Genomic DNA, 13,718 nt, shown 5'->3' on the forward strand with positions numbered 1-13,718 from the left:
TCCTAAGTTTGTGGGCTTAAGCATTTTGTGCTGCAGGTAAAAACAGAGACTGTTTGGTGTGAATGCCTCCCCAGAAGGTTCTTGTAGAGAGCCTCCTAAGTTTGTGGGCTTAAGTATTTTGTGCTGCAGGTAAAAACAGAAACTGTTTGGTGGATAGTTTTGCAGTTTCATCAGCTTCCAACATGTGTATCAGATATTCTCTGCCTGCACAGAGGAAGTTTTCCCAGGGCCGCCAGAGGCCCCACGGAGAACCTTCTCTGGGGTCCTGTTTATAATTCAGAGGTGAGATTTGGACAGACCTAAATACCCACCAAAAGGGAAATGGCCAACTAAATTCTGCTGTTGTTCTCCATGCAGCACTGAGCGCCACTTAAAATGAAGTGAATTCTCTTAATCTTTAAATTTGTGTGTGTATGAGAGAGAGAGACAGAGACAGAGAGAGACAGAGAGGGAACGAGTGAGCAGGCATGCACTCCCATGGCAGGTGCATGGGGTCATTTCTGTCCTACCATGTGGGTTCCACGGCTCAGACTCAGGTTGCTAGGTGGTGGCAGTGCTTTTGCCCACCGGCCATCTTCAGCCTGAAGATGAAGTTAATTCTTTATTAGCTAATCTGGTGTGACATCACTAATCCACATGACATCACTAACCTGGTGTGACCTCACTAGTCTGGCTGTGACATCACTAGTCTTGTATGACATCAGGATGCTTTTCTAACAAATAAATAAGCTGTGGAGTTATGGAGTTTGGCTGACTGTGGAGCAACAGTGTAATACATCTGTGTGCCTTTCATAAGGAGGATATAAATAAAATAAAAAACAAGTTAAAAACACGCAGTGTAAAACTCCCATAGGTACTCACATGTAAATACAAACACACACACACACACACACACACATATCTTATTTTAAATGGTTATTCTTGAGGAAGAAGCAAATAACTATAGTAAAAATGAACTTTAGCCTAATCTCTCATTTAACTTTTTAACAAGGTAATGTGTTACTTGTACCAATAATTGAAGAAACAGGAGACATTTGTGACTATATTTATTTCCTGGCTTTTCTAAAAATGTAATGAAATATAAAGATAAATGGTGAAAGTTCGAGAAAGGCCAGGAGAGTGTGAAGAAGTGTGCAAGTGTCCCTGAATCTACAGATAGATCACTGGGAAATTAGCTCAGATTAAACTCTGAGCTCCCAGGCAGCCAGAACAGAGAAAGACACACTGTAGATCAATCGCTGTTTTCTGTAAGATGAAGGATGCACCCAGTTTCTTTTGAGAGGCAAAGCTTTTAGACTAAAACTACACTAGAAAAGTAATTAATTACTCATGAGGGACTTTTATGGGCAGTGGGTTTAAGTGTGACTGCTCTTACTCAAGTTTAGAGGAATGTCCTACACACCACCCTCCACCAGTCCCTCACAAGCATGAGCATGGAAACACACACACACACACACACACACACACACACACCTTCTCCCCTCACCAGTTTTTGTTTTGGTTTGTGTCTGGAGATGTGGTGTTCTGTAGCCCCTCGGACCTGATATGGCGCAGGCTGGCCTTAAGCTCCCAATCCTCCTGCTTCTGCCTAATCCGGAGGGACAAACAGCATGAACACCTGTGTCACACACAATGTTCCTTACAGGCTGTGCTGCTTGTGGTACCTTGACAGAGCCGAGCCTGCTCTCCTTATGGGATGCCATTGTGTGTGACCAGACCGCGCCTCAAGCATGATTAAGACCATAAATGGCATAGGGAGGTAGGTCTGTGGGGCTGAGTCCTGGGCCTAGGGGAAGTTATCCAGGCAGAATGTGTAGAATACTGCCTTTCCCAAAACAATATGCCCTCCCATGGCTTAGGCCCAAAGACGGACTGGGTGGTGTTAGGGAGCAGATAAAGGCTTTAATTCTGTGCTTGGCTTGACGGAGGCTCATCTCTGAGAGAACATGAAGGTCTCAGTAATGCTGAAGGCAGAGTCACAGTCTCCTGCCAGCCCAGCTACTGCATAGTCAGCTCCAGTGCCACAACAAACTGGGCACTGGCTGAAAGCACTACCCTGTGCTCATCCTGTAGGGCGGGAGAGCCTGCTACAGCCTCAGGCTGCGACCTTGGCTTCCCTGGAGAGTGGTGTCAGAGAGGATCTGCTGTCCACTGAAGTGCCACCTCTGTTACTGCTGGGACACTGCTGCTGCCCCGTCCTTTAGTGCCGCTAAGTCTCCCACAGTGCAGCCACAAGCTAATGTGGGCCTGGTTTAGTTTCTGGTTCCCCAAAAAAATTATCACTGTGGATGTAGCTCAGTTGGTAGAGTGCTTGCCAAGCTTGCCTAAGACCCTAGATAAACCAGGGGTGGTCCCTGGCCCACACCGTAATCCTGGCACAGAGGAGACAGAGGCTGGAGAGAGTTTAAGGACAGCGTGGGCTACAGACCCTGTCTCAACAGAAAAAATACTGTACAGTTTTGCTTTCCCAACAGTTGTCCTTCATCTCTCTTATCCCACAATAAGACCAGCCCTGACACACAGTAGGTATTCCTTAAGCCTTGCCTGAATTTAGTTAATGACTGAGGCTCTATGTTAACATCCAATATAAAGGAAATCAGAGTCGAATTTGATGTTAATAAAAAACACACACTTTCAAATCTGTTCTGCCCCATGCTTGACAATTGGAGGGTGAAATTGGTTCTGGAATGATTTGCCTGACCTTGCATTTCAAATAACAAATCAGTGATGCAGAACCAGATGTTGCAGACATGGGATGTAGGAAAGAGGCCTGACCTGTTTGTGTGGCCTTCTGGGAACCAACAAAAGGAGTGTGCTAAGAACTGTCTAAGTACCACCCCTCCATGATGGGCCCTGCCTGGGCCATTTCATCCTCAGGATGCTGTAATTGTTGTCCTCATTGCACTAGTGTGTAAACTGAGGCAGAGATCCAGGCCTGAGGTTGGAAAACTGACAAGTGGCATAGCTGAGAGCTGATCCCAGTCTGATGTCAGACAAAGCTGTCACAGCCTCACTGTTGCCAGGTAGATACCCAAGAATTACAGAAAAACAAGGCAGTTTTCTTCTAGTCTTTTTTCAGGTTACTAAGAAGATAATCTCAGTGTCTTGTATTTCTAGAAATTCCCACACCCAGTGTCCTCTGCATGGATGCTTCATTCCCATGGTGGCACCGTGGTACTTAGTGTGGACATGAGTCGGCTACAGAGGTGGGTTTTCTAGGGGAAGTAGATTTAGAATCCTTTGTCTTTGTTTGGAAGGGGAAAGGAGCACTGGATCTCATGTAGCCAGGTTGACCTTGAACTCAACTACATATAAGGGAGACACTGAGTTCCTTACCCTCTTGCCTCCACCTTTCATGTGCTGAGATAGGTATGAGTTACCACATGTGGTCTATCTTGTGTAGGGGACCAAAGCCAGGCCTCCTGTATGCTACATAAGCACTCAACCAACCGAGCCACACCCCCAAGTGACAGGGTTTAGGCTACCTGAAGAGACAAGAGGAAGGCAAATGGGGGGGGGGGGAAGGAGACGCATTCTGAAGGCTGCCAGCTCCCATTACAATAGTGTCAGCCATCAGCTACACTGTCTCCCTTATTTGAACCTGTGTTCTTTCTTATTGAAGTTCTGCTAGCAAGCTGGCTTCAGAGACTCCTAGAAGGCACACTGAGATCTATCCAAATGCCTTCTCCTCTATCTTCCCTTCCTTTCTGCATACATCATCCCAGAGACTGAAACATGGCACAGTCCTTTTAGTCATTGGCTTCCGTTCCCCATTTGTTTTCTCTTCTCAGTCCTTCAGTTTCCTCTTCCCAAGCACCAGGTTGGCCGCTAAAGTGCTCCAGCTGAGTGCCTGCCTCCTCCCACTTAAAAGGCAGGGGCCAACCAGTGATGGAACTGTCTCTGTTTTACATCCTCCTCTAGTAAATGGACACAGCATTATGAAGGCCATTGACTTAGAGAGGCACAGGCATGTTAGTAAGCCCCACAGAAGAGCAGCCACGGAATCCATGTGACCCCTCTTCTCTCTAAACCTTTCCTCTTCACTCCTGGGCTCCTTTGAGTTCACTGAGCTAGACTTCTAAGAGAAGAGCAGTCTTCAATTGCCACGATTAGAGCTCCAGGTTTCAAAGCCACAGCACAATGTTCAAATAAAGCTTTGAGAAGAGAACTTCTCTATACAGTTCATAAAATTCAGGAATTTCAAATATTAAATGGAAAGTCACTCCAGAGGATTACTTTTGTTAATGTTGTATTGTTAAAATCATTACATTTCCATCAACTAATAACTCACTCAGGGACTCTAGGTTTGGATGGATAGTCTTTCATTTCTCCCCTTTGCTAAAACTCCATCCAATGTACTAACAGATTCTATTAAAACTCAGTTAACAGCAGTCACAAAAAATCTAATCCTTACCAGTGTTTTGATAATGAAAAAAAAAAGTTTTATCCCCCAAACAAAAGACATGTGAAAACTCAAATCACCAGGCTAGATCTAATGTGGGCCCTTTGCATTTACCTGCAAACTAAACAGATTTCAGGAGGGTTACCAAATCAGCATGATAATATCAAAACAGCCAAGTGATAGCCTGCACTGGCTAGAAAGATCTGGGTGGCACACAGTTTTTGAAAGCGGACACTTACCATTGCAGAGTGGCCGGAGTGGAGTGGGGCTTGGAGGCTCTATTATTTTCTTTTTCCTCATCTGTCAAAGAAAAGAAAAAGGAGCTGACTTCAGCTGGCAATAGAAGGAGAAAGTCAAAGGCTGCTCAGTAATTCCAAGTTTCAAAAGAAGAGGTCTCCCTTGGGTGCCGATGGCTTGAAACAATGACATCTTGCATTCCCAACATGCTAGCCTCATCACACTCCAGTAAAAAGGACACAAGAAAAGTGTACTTTTTTTTTTTTTTTTTTTTTTTTAATCAGACAAGATCTCACTTGTGTAGCCCTGGTTACAAATGGAACCCGGAACTTACCATGTAGACCAGGCTAGTCTCAAACTCAGATCCACCTGCCTCCCAAGTCCCGGAATTCAAGGCGTGCACCACACCCCAACCCAGAAAATTGACTTCTATAGAAACACTCAAGTTTGTTTTTCCTTATGTGACAGCAGAAGGTGGGTCTGACAAACTGCCATCTATCGTCACTGACTGTTAAGATGCACCTAGCCACTGGCTACTTAGACATTTTGGACTCTGACTCCATGGTTTGAGGACTTAAGACTGTATCATCCTCACTCACTCTGTGAATTGAATGTGTCTCTGCAGTATTCATTTAGAAAATCAACCAACCCCAAGAGCTGGTTTGGAGGTGGGACTTCAAGATGCCTGTGATTAGGACCCAGAGAGCCATCATGTCCATTCTGCACTTAGCACATGCCAGGAGTACATGCCAAACCTACCCATAAGCCAGGAAGAAACTCCTCATTAGAGCCAAGTCTTCAATGCCTTAGCCTTCAGACCACTTTAAGGTATTTTATTAGAGCGACTGGGTCGGACACAGACATTCACCATATTACGCTCCTTGTGACCCCAACAGGACAGGCAGGATAGGATGTGACAGCTGGGTAGGAGTTCAGGACTTCAGCTTGGGGGACAGGGCCATTCAGCCTCTTTTGTAAAGGGCTGGATAATAAATACTTTAAGGTTTTCAATCCAAGAGGAAGATCTAGAGTATGAAAATAGCATGATGAAAAAAATAAAAATAAATAAAAAGAAAACAGCATGATGAAGCTCATTATTTTATACAATTAATACGTGTTAAGAAGTTAGTTTCTAAGAGATCGGTTGGTGGGGTATTACGCATGCTTGTAATATCCAAGCCCAGAAAGCTGAAGTATGAGGATTAATGGCTCATGGTTAGTGGTAAGAGATGATTCACAAGGGAAGGATTCCCTGGAACCCCATGGCAGAAACAGAGAACAGGCTCCTGAAAATTGTTCTCTGACCTCCATATGCACTATGTATCATAGCCCATATACACACTAATAGATGTTTAAAAAAAAAAAAAAGAGTACATGGTTAGACAGGTACAAAATGAGATGCTGTCTCAAAGATGTGCAAGGCCCTGAGTTTCATCCTAGCATCTCAAACAAAGAAAAAGAAGGGAAAAGAAAGAGATGAAAGAGAGAAACCACATTGGCCAAACCCACAAATATACTGAACAAAATTTAGCACAGAAAGGCACTAGTACAAACAAAAATGAAGGCAGTGTAAGGTGCTGTAGATGAGCAAGGGTGTCTGTCTTATTGACACTGGTAGAATGTTGTCCTCTACAGTCTGTGTTCAAGAACTATGCTCAAGCTGCTCCCCCCATTAAACCTTAGCATGTTTTATGTGAGTTCATGCTTTTGTGCCAGGCCACATTCATAGTTCTCCTTGGTTGCACACATCCTACAGGCTGCAGGTTGAGAACACCTGATCTACTCTCCTAAATCTTAAGATTGTTTCAATAAAGTTGAATCCAGAAAATATTTTCTCTATGAAAAATAGATTGGTATCAGCATAATTCTGATTAAAATATTAGGTGGAGGGGAAAAAATCAACTTCCCACAATTAAATGGAATCTATGGGAGATTCTCTGGGCAGTAAAGAAATGGGTGAGAAGCAGCAAACCTTTGACTGTCAGAGAATGGAGGCCTGAAGACAAGGTCCATGTTGAAGGCACAGAGAGAAGGCAGGAAGCTACATGAACTTCTAAATTCCATGCTGTGTCTCATTAATGGGCCTCAAAATGGCTGCCTCTTTGTTTAGTAAGCCAATCCCATTCCTCAGTTAATAAAACCCACATCCATTGGATGTTCTTTTCTGTCACCCAAACCACAGTGTTGATATAAACATTAAGAGTTCTCAGGTACAAAAATGTCAGAAAACTCCACACACTCAACACTGTTCTGTCTGCTTTGTCACCCAGAGTCCCTTCTACACAGTTCTTGTTCCTTTAAGTCTATACTGGGCAAGAACCACCTATTGGAAGCCTCATCAATACCAGCTAAGACAAGAACCACACATTTGGTTCTGTCCTGCTATCACCCAGCAGTCACCTCCCAGTTGAGCCTCCTAGGCACGCATTCATCTCCTTGAGGGCTAGTTCACTGAGATGGCAGGTGAGTACCCAAGTCACCTTTGCGCCACCTCCTCCCAGGGCCTCAATACTTAGCATCTTTAACTCTGCCATTTACAGTTATTTAAAACCACTACAACAAAGGTGGTTTTACAGCATAGTAAAGAGCATGGCTCTTTGGCTGCCATAAGAAAACCATCAGTATTCAACTTCTGAAGTTCACAAAAGGGAAACAGCAAAGTACTACTTGGATTTTGGAGAGGAAGTCAAATTGTAAATAATTATAAATGATGATAACAATTCCCAGTGCTGGCACGTACAGGGAGAAATGGACATTCCTCAGCTCCAGCCACACAGTGTCAACATGTCATGCAGAGAACCTGGTTCCCAGCACTGACACGGCGGCTCACAACTCTCTGTAACTCCAGTTTCAGGACATCTGACCCTTCAGACACCACCTACGCATGTATGCATACACGTGCATGCAGGCAGGCAGTCTCACACATAAAATAAAAAATAAATACTTTTTTTATAAAAAAAAAAAACTAGATACATTTTTTAAAAGAATACCAAAATAATACTAACATTCTCTGAAAAAAGCATTGGGGAGAGGCACTGCGCATCGCTTTCTACAGGCTGTCTCATTTGATCCCTCTGAGCAGGGCTAAGAGGAAGTTATGTAAACTTACAAATTAAGAAACAAAGTCTTGTGGAGGCTACACAACCCCCCCTCCTGAGTCCAAACCACAGGTGGCACTTGATACCTGGCCCTAGGGTGGCTCCTGATGACATTTATGCAGTATGGCCTTTGATCTCATCATCAAACAGATGCTTTCTGCCTCCTGGGCTCTTTATGCCCTTTGGGCCATTTGTGCCTCTGTGCCCGGCTCTGAATGCCTGGCCTCCTTCCCTCAGAGGGTGTCACTCTCTGGCCTGACCCTCATACATGGTGACCCTCAGTCCTAATTCTCCTGAAGGACTGGTAACTTTCTAACTCACCGAATATTCATTGAACATCTCTGCGCTAACAGGTGTAAAGTCTCAAAAGAAGCAGGCTCACCCACTGCTCTCACCTGCTGCTCCCTTGAGCTCAAGTTATGAGCTAAAGAAGGGAAAATTACTTTCTTCAACAGAGTGTCACTGGGTACACAAACTGCACTTAAGGGCAGACCCTGGCCCAGCAGATAGCCAACACAAAATGAACTCAATGGTATTTTGGGAGGGTTTTGGGTTTTGTTCTGTTTGTTTCTTTCTTTCCCCATACAAATCTTTTGCTTATTATATTATGGTTTTCAATTTTGTTTTTATGGGTTTCTGAATGTATATAAGCGTGTGTATATGTATGTGTTTTCTTTGGATCTTTTTCCCCCTCTTTGTTTGTTTGTTTTTTCCTATCTTGGTTTGTTTCTATTTTATCTTATTTTTTTTTTAGATGCCTACTTCTATTCCAATAAGAGAGAGAAGGGGTGTGGATTTGGTGACTGGGAAAGTGGGGAGGATCTGGGTAGCGTTGGGGAAGAAGAAACAGTAATCAGAATATATTGTACTTTTTAAAAATCTCTTTTCCTGCCAGGCATGGTGGTGCACACTTATAATCCCAACACTCAGGGAGGCAGAGGCAGAGGCGGGCAGATCTCTGTGAGTTTGAGGCCAGCCTGGTCTACAAAGTGAGTCCAGGATGGCCAAGGCTACATGAAGAAACCCTGTCTCAGAAAAAAAAAAAAACAAAAACAAACAAACAAAAATCTATTTAAAAAAACATTATTAGCTAAATAAATAAATAAATAAAAGTGCAAGTCCTGGTCAGGCAGTGTGGAGATTGGGTCCAGGATGTTATGGCAACAAAGAAGGTGGGATGTGATCCTGGCTTGGGATCCGAAGGAACCACCGACCAGAGCAGGCGTATGTTTAAGGAAATAGAGTAGCCATGGTGATGGAGAGGTTAGTACATGGCCTGCCCAGTGCCTTTGCAGTTGCCTAAGCTGAAGAGCCTCAAGTCATATTAAAACTCACCTTGTAAGGTGCAATGTAAGGCCAGCGGGATTCCTGGTGCCTTTACTCTCCACTACCCACCTGCTGGTCGTGCCAGTTCTGGTTTCCAGCACAGCACAGGCACCTCCTTAATCTGTCTCCCCTACAAACTCTAGGCTCAAATCATGGTTCTACAGGGTGCTGGTCATGCAAGCTGGAGAAGAAGCCTTTCAGCCTATCAGTTCCTCATCTGTAAGGTAGAGACGAGACAGCACCAAACACACAGAGCCCTGACCCAGTGCCGCCAGTGTGTGTGCTATCGTCGTGTCCCCTGAGCCTCTAAAAGCTGCAGCTTCTCCAACAAGGTCACTATGCAGGTTGCAGTTCTGCACAGGGCAGGCTATTGTACTGACTCAGTGGTCCCATGGCCCCTTGTCCTCTCCCTAGTGGAGCCCTCACTTCAGAGTAGGAGTACCACTCCATGACTGTCTTAGCCTCTTCAAGCTTCTGTAACAAAATGCCATAGACTAGATGGCTTAGAAACAACATGTCTTTTTGCCCACTTCTGGACCTTGAGAAGTCCAAGATGAACACGGTGCAGAAAGAATTCACATCTGGTGAGGGATCTCTTCCTGGTTCACAGGTTCTGTTGAGCATACATATGCCTTGCTCTCCCTCCTGACAGAATGGGTGAGACACCCCCTGGGGCCTCTTCTATAATGGCACTCATTCTATCTTGAGGACCCCACCTTCATGCTCTGACCCCCCTCCCTAGACCCCCACCTCTAAGTACTACCACTTTGGGCATGAAGTATCAGCATTCAAATTCTGGAGGACATAAGTCTTTAGCGGACAGCTATCTTGCTGGGCCACAAGCTCCAGCAGTCACAAACCAGCTCTGGGTGTCTCTGGCACCAACACACACCATAGGCTCAGGAAATATTTATGGACTGAACCCTTCCCTCTGGTTTCAGACAGCATACAGAATAATCACATGTGGAGAGGCATGCATGGAAGGACTCATAAGGTGCCAAGAATATGCTAAGCCCTTCGGGAAGCCTTGTTTAGTTTTCACAGCTGCCCTAAGCAGTGAACAAACTCACACACATTGTAACACCAAATGCATTGCCTAAGGTGTTTAGGATTCATCAACATGAGAGCGAGTTATTAACACTTTCTCCTCTTCTAGAGGAGAGAAGGGAGGATCAGAGAAGTATAGTGAATTGTCTAAGGCCCCTGTGGATATTGGTAAAGATGATGATCACATCTTACTCTTGCCAAAGCATCCCAGGTGAACATCCATGAGCCTGACTTTCTTTCCATCCTGCAGTAATGGGCTGAGGGGTTAAAGAACATAAAGAACAACCCCTGGTTGTTTTTTCCCAGTGGTTTAGTCCCTGTCCTGATTAAATTTGCCACATCCAGGTACCTGTTCTAGAACATTTTCTGCCTTAATGCTGTTTGGCAAGGTTTAATGTGGTGGGAAAGAGTTTCTAAATTAATTACTCCTTCAAATCAAAAGAGGAAAGGTTCAAGTTCATGGAAGTCTTGAGTTTCACTTCTAAGTGCTAATTCTATTTCCTTCCATTGTACTGGCTTACCCACACCTGGCCAGGCCTCACCTGTTGGGAACAGGCAGTTGGCAAATGTTTCATTTCCCCCAACTCACCCCCTTTTTCGTCCACCTAAGAGCCCCGGCTGATGAGCAGGGTGTGTGGTACCTAGGCTTTTGGCAGTGTTACCAACCCCAACAGCAGACCCTTCTGGTGGGAACAGGGCTGAGTCCCAGACAAATCAGCAGTGTTGGCAGCAACATTCTGTTTCCTCCCCCTCTTCTGGGTGAATTCCTCCATGGCCTCTGTCTAGGGAGGGGCCCATCTAACTCAGATGTGAAACTCAAAAAAATTTGTACAAGAAAAGTTTGATGCATTTTCACTAAACAAACAAACAAACAAAAAAAACCTTTCAAAACTTTATATGTGTGGGAATAGAAAATGTGCCATAGTTTTCAAAAACAATGGCTCACTTGGAAAAACCATAGTTGTGATACACGCGGTGGCTCATCAGCCTACTACAAAAACAAGCTCCACAAAGCCAGGAGAGAAAGACCTGGGAAGAGTGTGTGCTATTGGTGGGGGTAAGAAATTAGTCATTACGACTCATTTTCAGTGTGAGGTGGGCTTCACTTCAGGTGACTGACAGATAAGCAGAAGGCACTAGGCCCCTGTCTTTCCCAGGTGGAAGCTGGCATCCTGCTTGCCTGGGCACTTTTTACCTTTTCTAAAAGTTGAAAGGCTACCCACATCTGCTACATGACTAAGGCCCCAAATCAAAAAAGGGGAGGATATCTGGAGGCCTGGGGAGAGTGCAGAATTTGAGATGAGGACTATCCTAGAAAAGGAAAAGAGTCTACCTCCCTGAAGACCTCAGCCAGTGTAATCCAAGGAGAGAGAAACACACTTAGGATTATGAAAACCACCATTTTGTGCCAAAATGGCACACCAGCCTTTCCCACCCCCTTCTGTAGGCTGATGCCCGACTTTACAAGGTTGTAAAGAAAACTGCTTCCTTTTCAATGCCCTTCAGTGCTCTTACTATGAGGAAATGGTCTGTCTTCATCAGTGGAAAGAGAGTAAGATAGTCGCTGATCAGACTCTGCCATGAAGCCATGAGAAGCAGGCATCCTGCCTGGCGGGGTGGGGGGGGCGGTGAGTGGTTCTTCCTCTGTGGAGGACTGTTTGATAGACTCTGCTGAAATCCCAAATGTCCTTTCAGCATCAGTCTGGGCTACACCCAGACACACAGGAGTGATGCAAATTTAGGGCTGTTTATCTCAGCTTACTTGTAACGGAAGCTTGGAAGTGACCCATTGTCTGATTCACTAAATGACACATTCCCATCCTGGAATACTATGCAGCTGCTAAAAAATATCTAAAAAGACTGAAATAAAGAGTGAGGATGCCCTCTATCTTATCCCCCCCTTTTCAGACAGGGTTTTATGTAACCTAGGCGAGTTTCAAACTCATGATATAGCCAAGGATGACATGAACGCCTGGGCCTCTTGTGTGTATCTCCCAAGTGCTGGCATTACAGGTGTGAGCCACAATGCCTGTTGACCTCTGTCTTATGAACACAGCACTCCTAGACTGGCACTGAAATGAACACATCAAGTCACAGCACAGCTTATATGCATAGAATGTAATGTCACTTGTGTGAGAAGAAAGTGACAACATATATTCACTTTTTAAAGGTAATATATTTCTTATCTGCATTAAGAAATACTGGAAAGGGCCTTGGAGAGATGGCTTAGAGGTTAAGAGCACTGGCTGCTTTTCTAAAAGTTCTGAGTTCAATTTCTGACAACCACATTATATCTCACAACTATCTATAATGTGTTTTCTTCTGAAGTGCAGGCAGACATTGTATACATAATTAATAAATCTTAAATATATATATATATATATTTTTTTTTTTTAAAAAAAAGAAAGAAAGAAATGCTGTAAAGAAGCCAGGAGTGGTGGCATGCTTGTAATACCAGCATTTAAAAGGCAGAGGTAGGTGAATCTCTGCGAGTTTGAGGCCAGCCTGGTCTACAAAGCGAGTCCAGGACAGCCAAGGCTACTCAGAGAAACCCTCTCTCGAAAACAAAGCAAAGCAAAAAAGAAATACCAAAAAGATGTATTTTTGATATGAATAAAAGTGGAGACGGTGAGATGGCTTAGCAGGTAAATGTACTTGCAGCCGAGCCTGAGGATCTGAGTTCAAGACCAAGCCCCACACGGTGAAAGGAGAGAACTGACTCCTGTACATGTCTGGGGTCACCACCAAACAAACAAATAAATAAATGTAATTAAAAAAACAGAACCAAAAAAGAATGAATGAAAATGGTCACTACTGAGGAGCAAAAAAAGGAGGAAGAAGGTACAGGGATGTGGCAAGACTTCTAAATAAGGACTTAAAAAAAGTATTTTGGCTTTGAAACCAAATGAGTGTTTTAGCTATTCAAAGCACTCTAATTAAAATTGAAGAAAACAGTATGACCATGAGGGGGCTTGAATTTCCTCAAATGGTTAAGTGGTTCTGGGATCTCAAACCCTGACATATAGTTCAGCTCTATAGTCTATTTGCCTCCCTTCCCTCCCTGTGCTTCAACAAGCTCTTCCTGTCAGCTGCTGGCCCCAGGCTATGTGCTCCAGGTTGTACTATACTAGTGAAATGTGATCAAGCTCCATCTCTTGATACAGTATGGCCACAGGCAAGGCAAAGAGGAGCAGAGGGTCCCTGGCTGGGATGGGAGCACAAAGGAGGGGGCACTTTCTTCCCACCAACTGAGCGTAGAGAAAGTGGGCTGGAGAGGCCAGACAGGCAGAGGAGACCCTAGGGCCAAGCTGGGGAACCCTTGACATGGAAGCAGAGATGGAATCCGGGAAGGAAGGACTCTCTATATCGGTGCCTCATTTGCAAATTGGCAAACCTTGCATCACTGCACTAAAGCCTGCTGCTGACACCGCAGGAAGGCAATTGCATTCTTCAAAATGGGCTGGGGTGTGTAGCCTGACAATAGAGCACTTGCCTAACATGCATGGCCCCAGGTTCTATGCCTACCACCACAAATGATAATGACCATGATGTTGGTAGTGGTAGCGATGGTGCTGATCATGGTGGTAGTCGTGGTGGTGGTGGTGGAG

At 44.5% G+C, this 13,718-nt stretch overlaps 1 protein-coding gene across 2 annotated transcripts in view; it reads right to left on the minus strand.

Moving 5' to 3' along the window:
* The window catches only part of Rfx4 (regulatory factor X4), a 153,071-nt gene that overhangs the window by 100,227 nt on the left and 39,126 nt on the right, over window positions 1-13,718 (minus strand). For both annotated transcript variants that reach the window (XM_055627777.1, XM_055627776.1), the window contains exon 3: window positions 4,642-4,702. In XM_055627777.1, the coding sequence (XP_055483752.1) occupies window positions 4,642-4,702 (61 nt within the window). The remainder of the gene's footprint in view (window positions 1-4,641; window positions 4,703-13,718) is intronic.

This window comes from Psammomys obesus, unplaced genomic scaffold (assembly GCF_907164565.1).
Source record: "Psammomys obesus unplaced genomic scaffold, mPsaObe1.curated_primary_1811, whole genome shotgun sequence".
In the NCBI taxonomy this organism is placed as follows: Eukaryota; Metazoa; Chordata; class Mammalia; order Rodentia; family Muridae; genus Psammomys; species Psammomys obesus.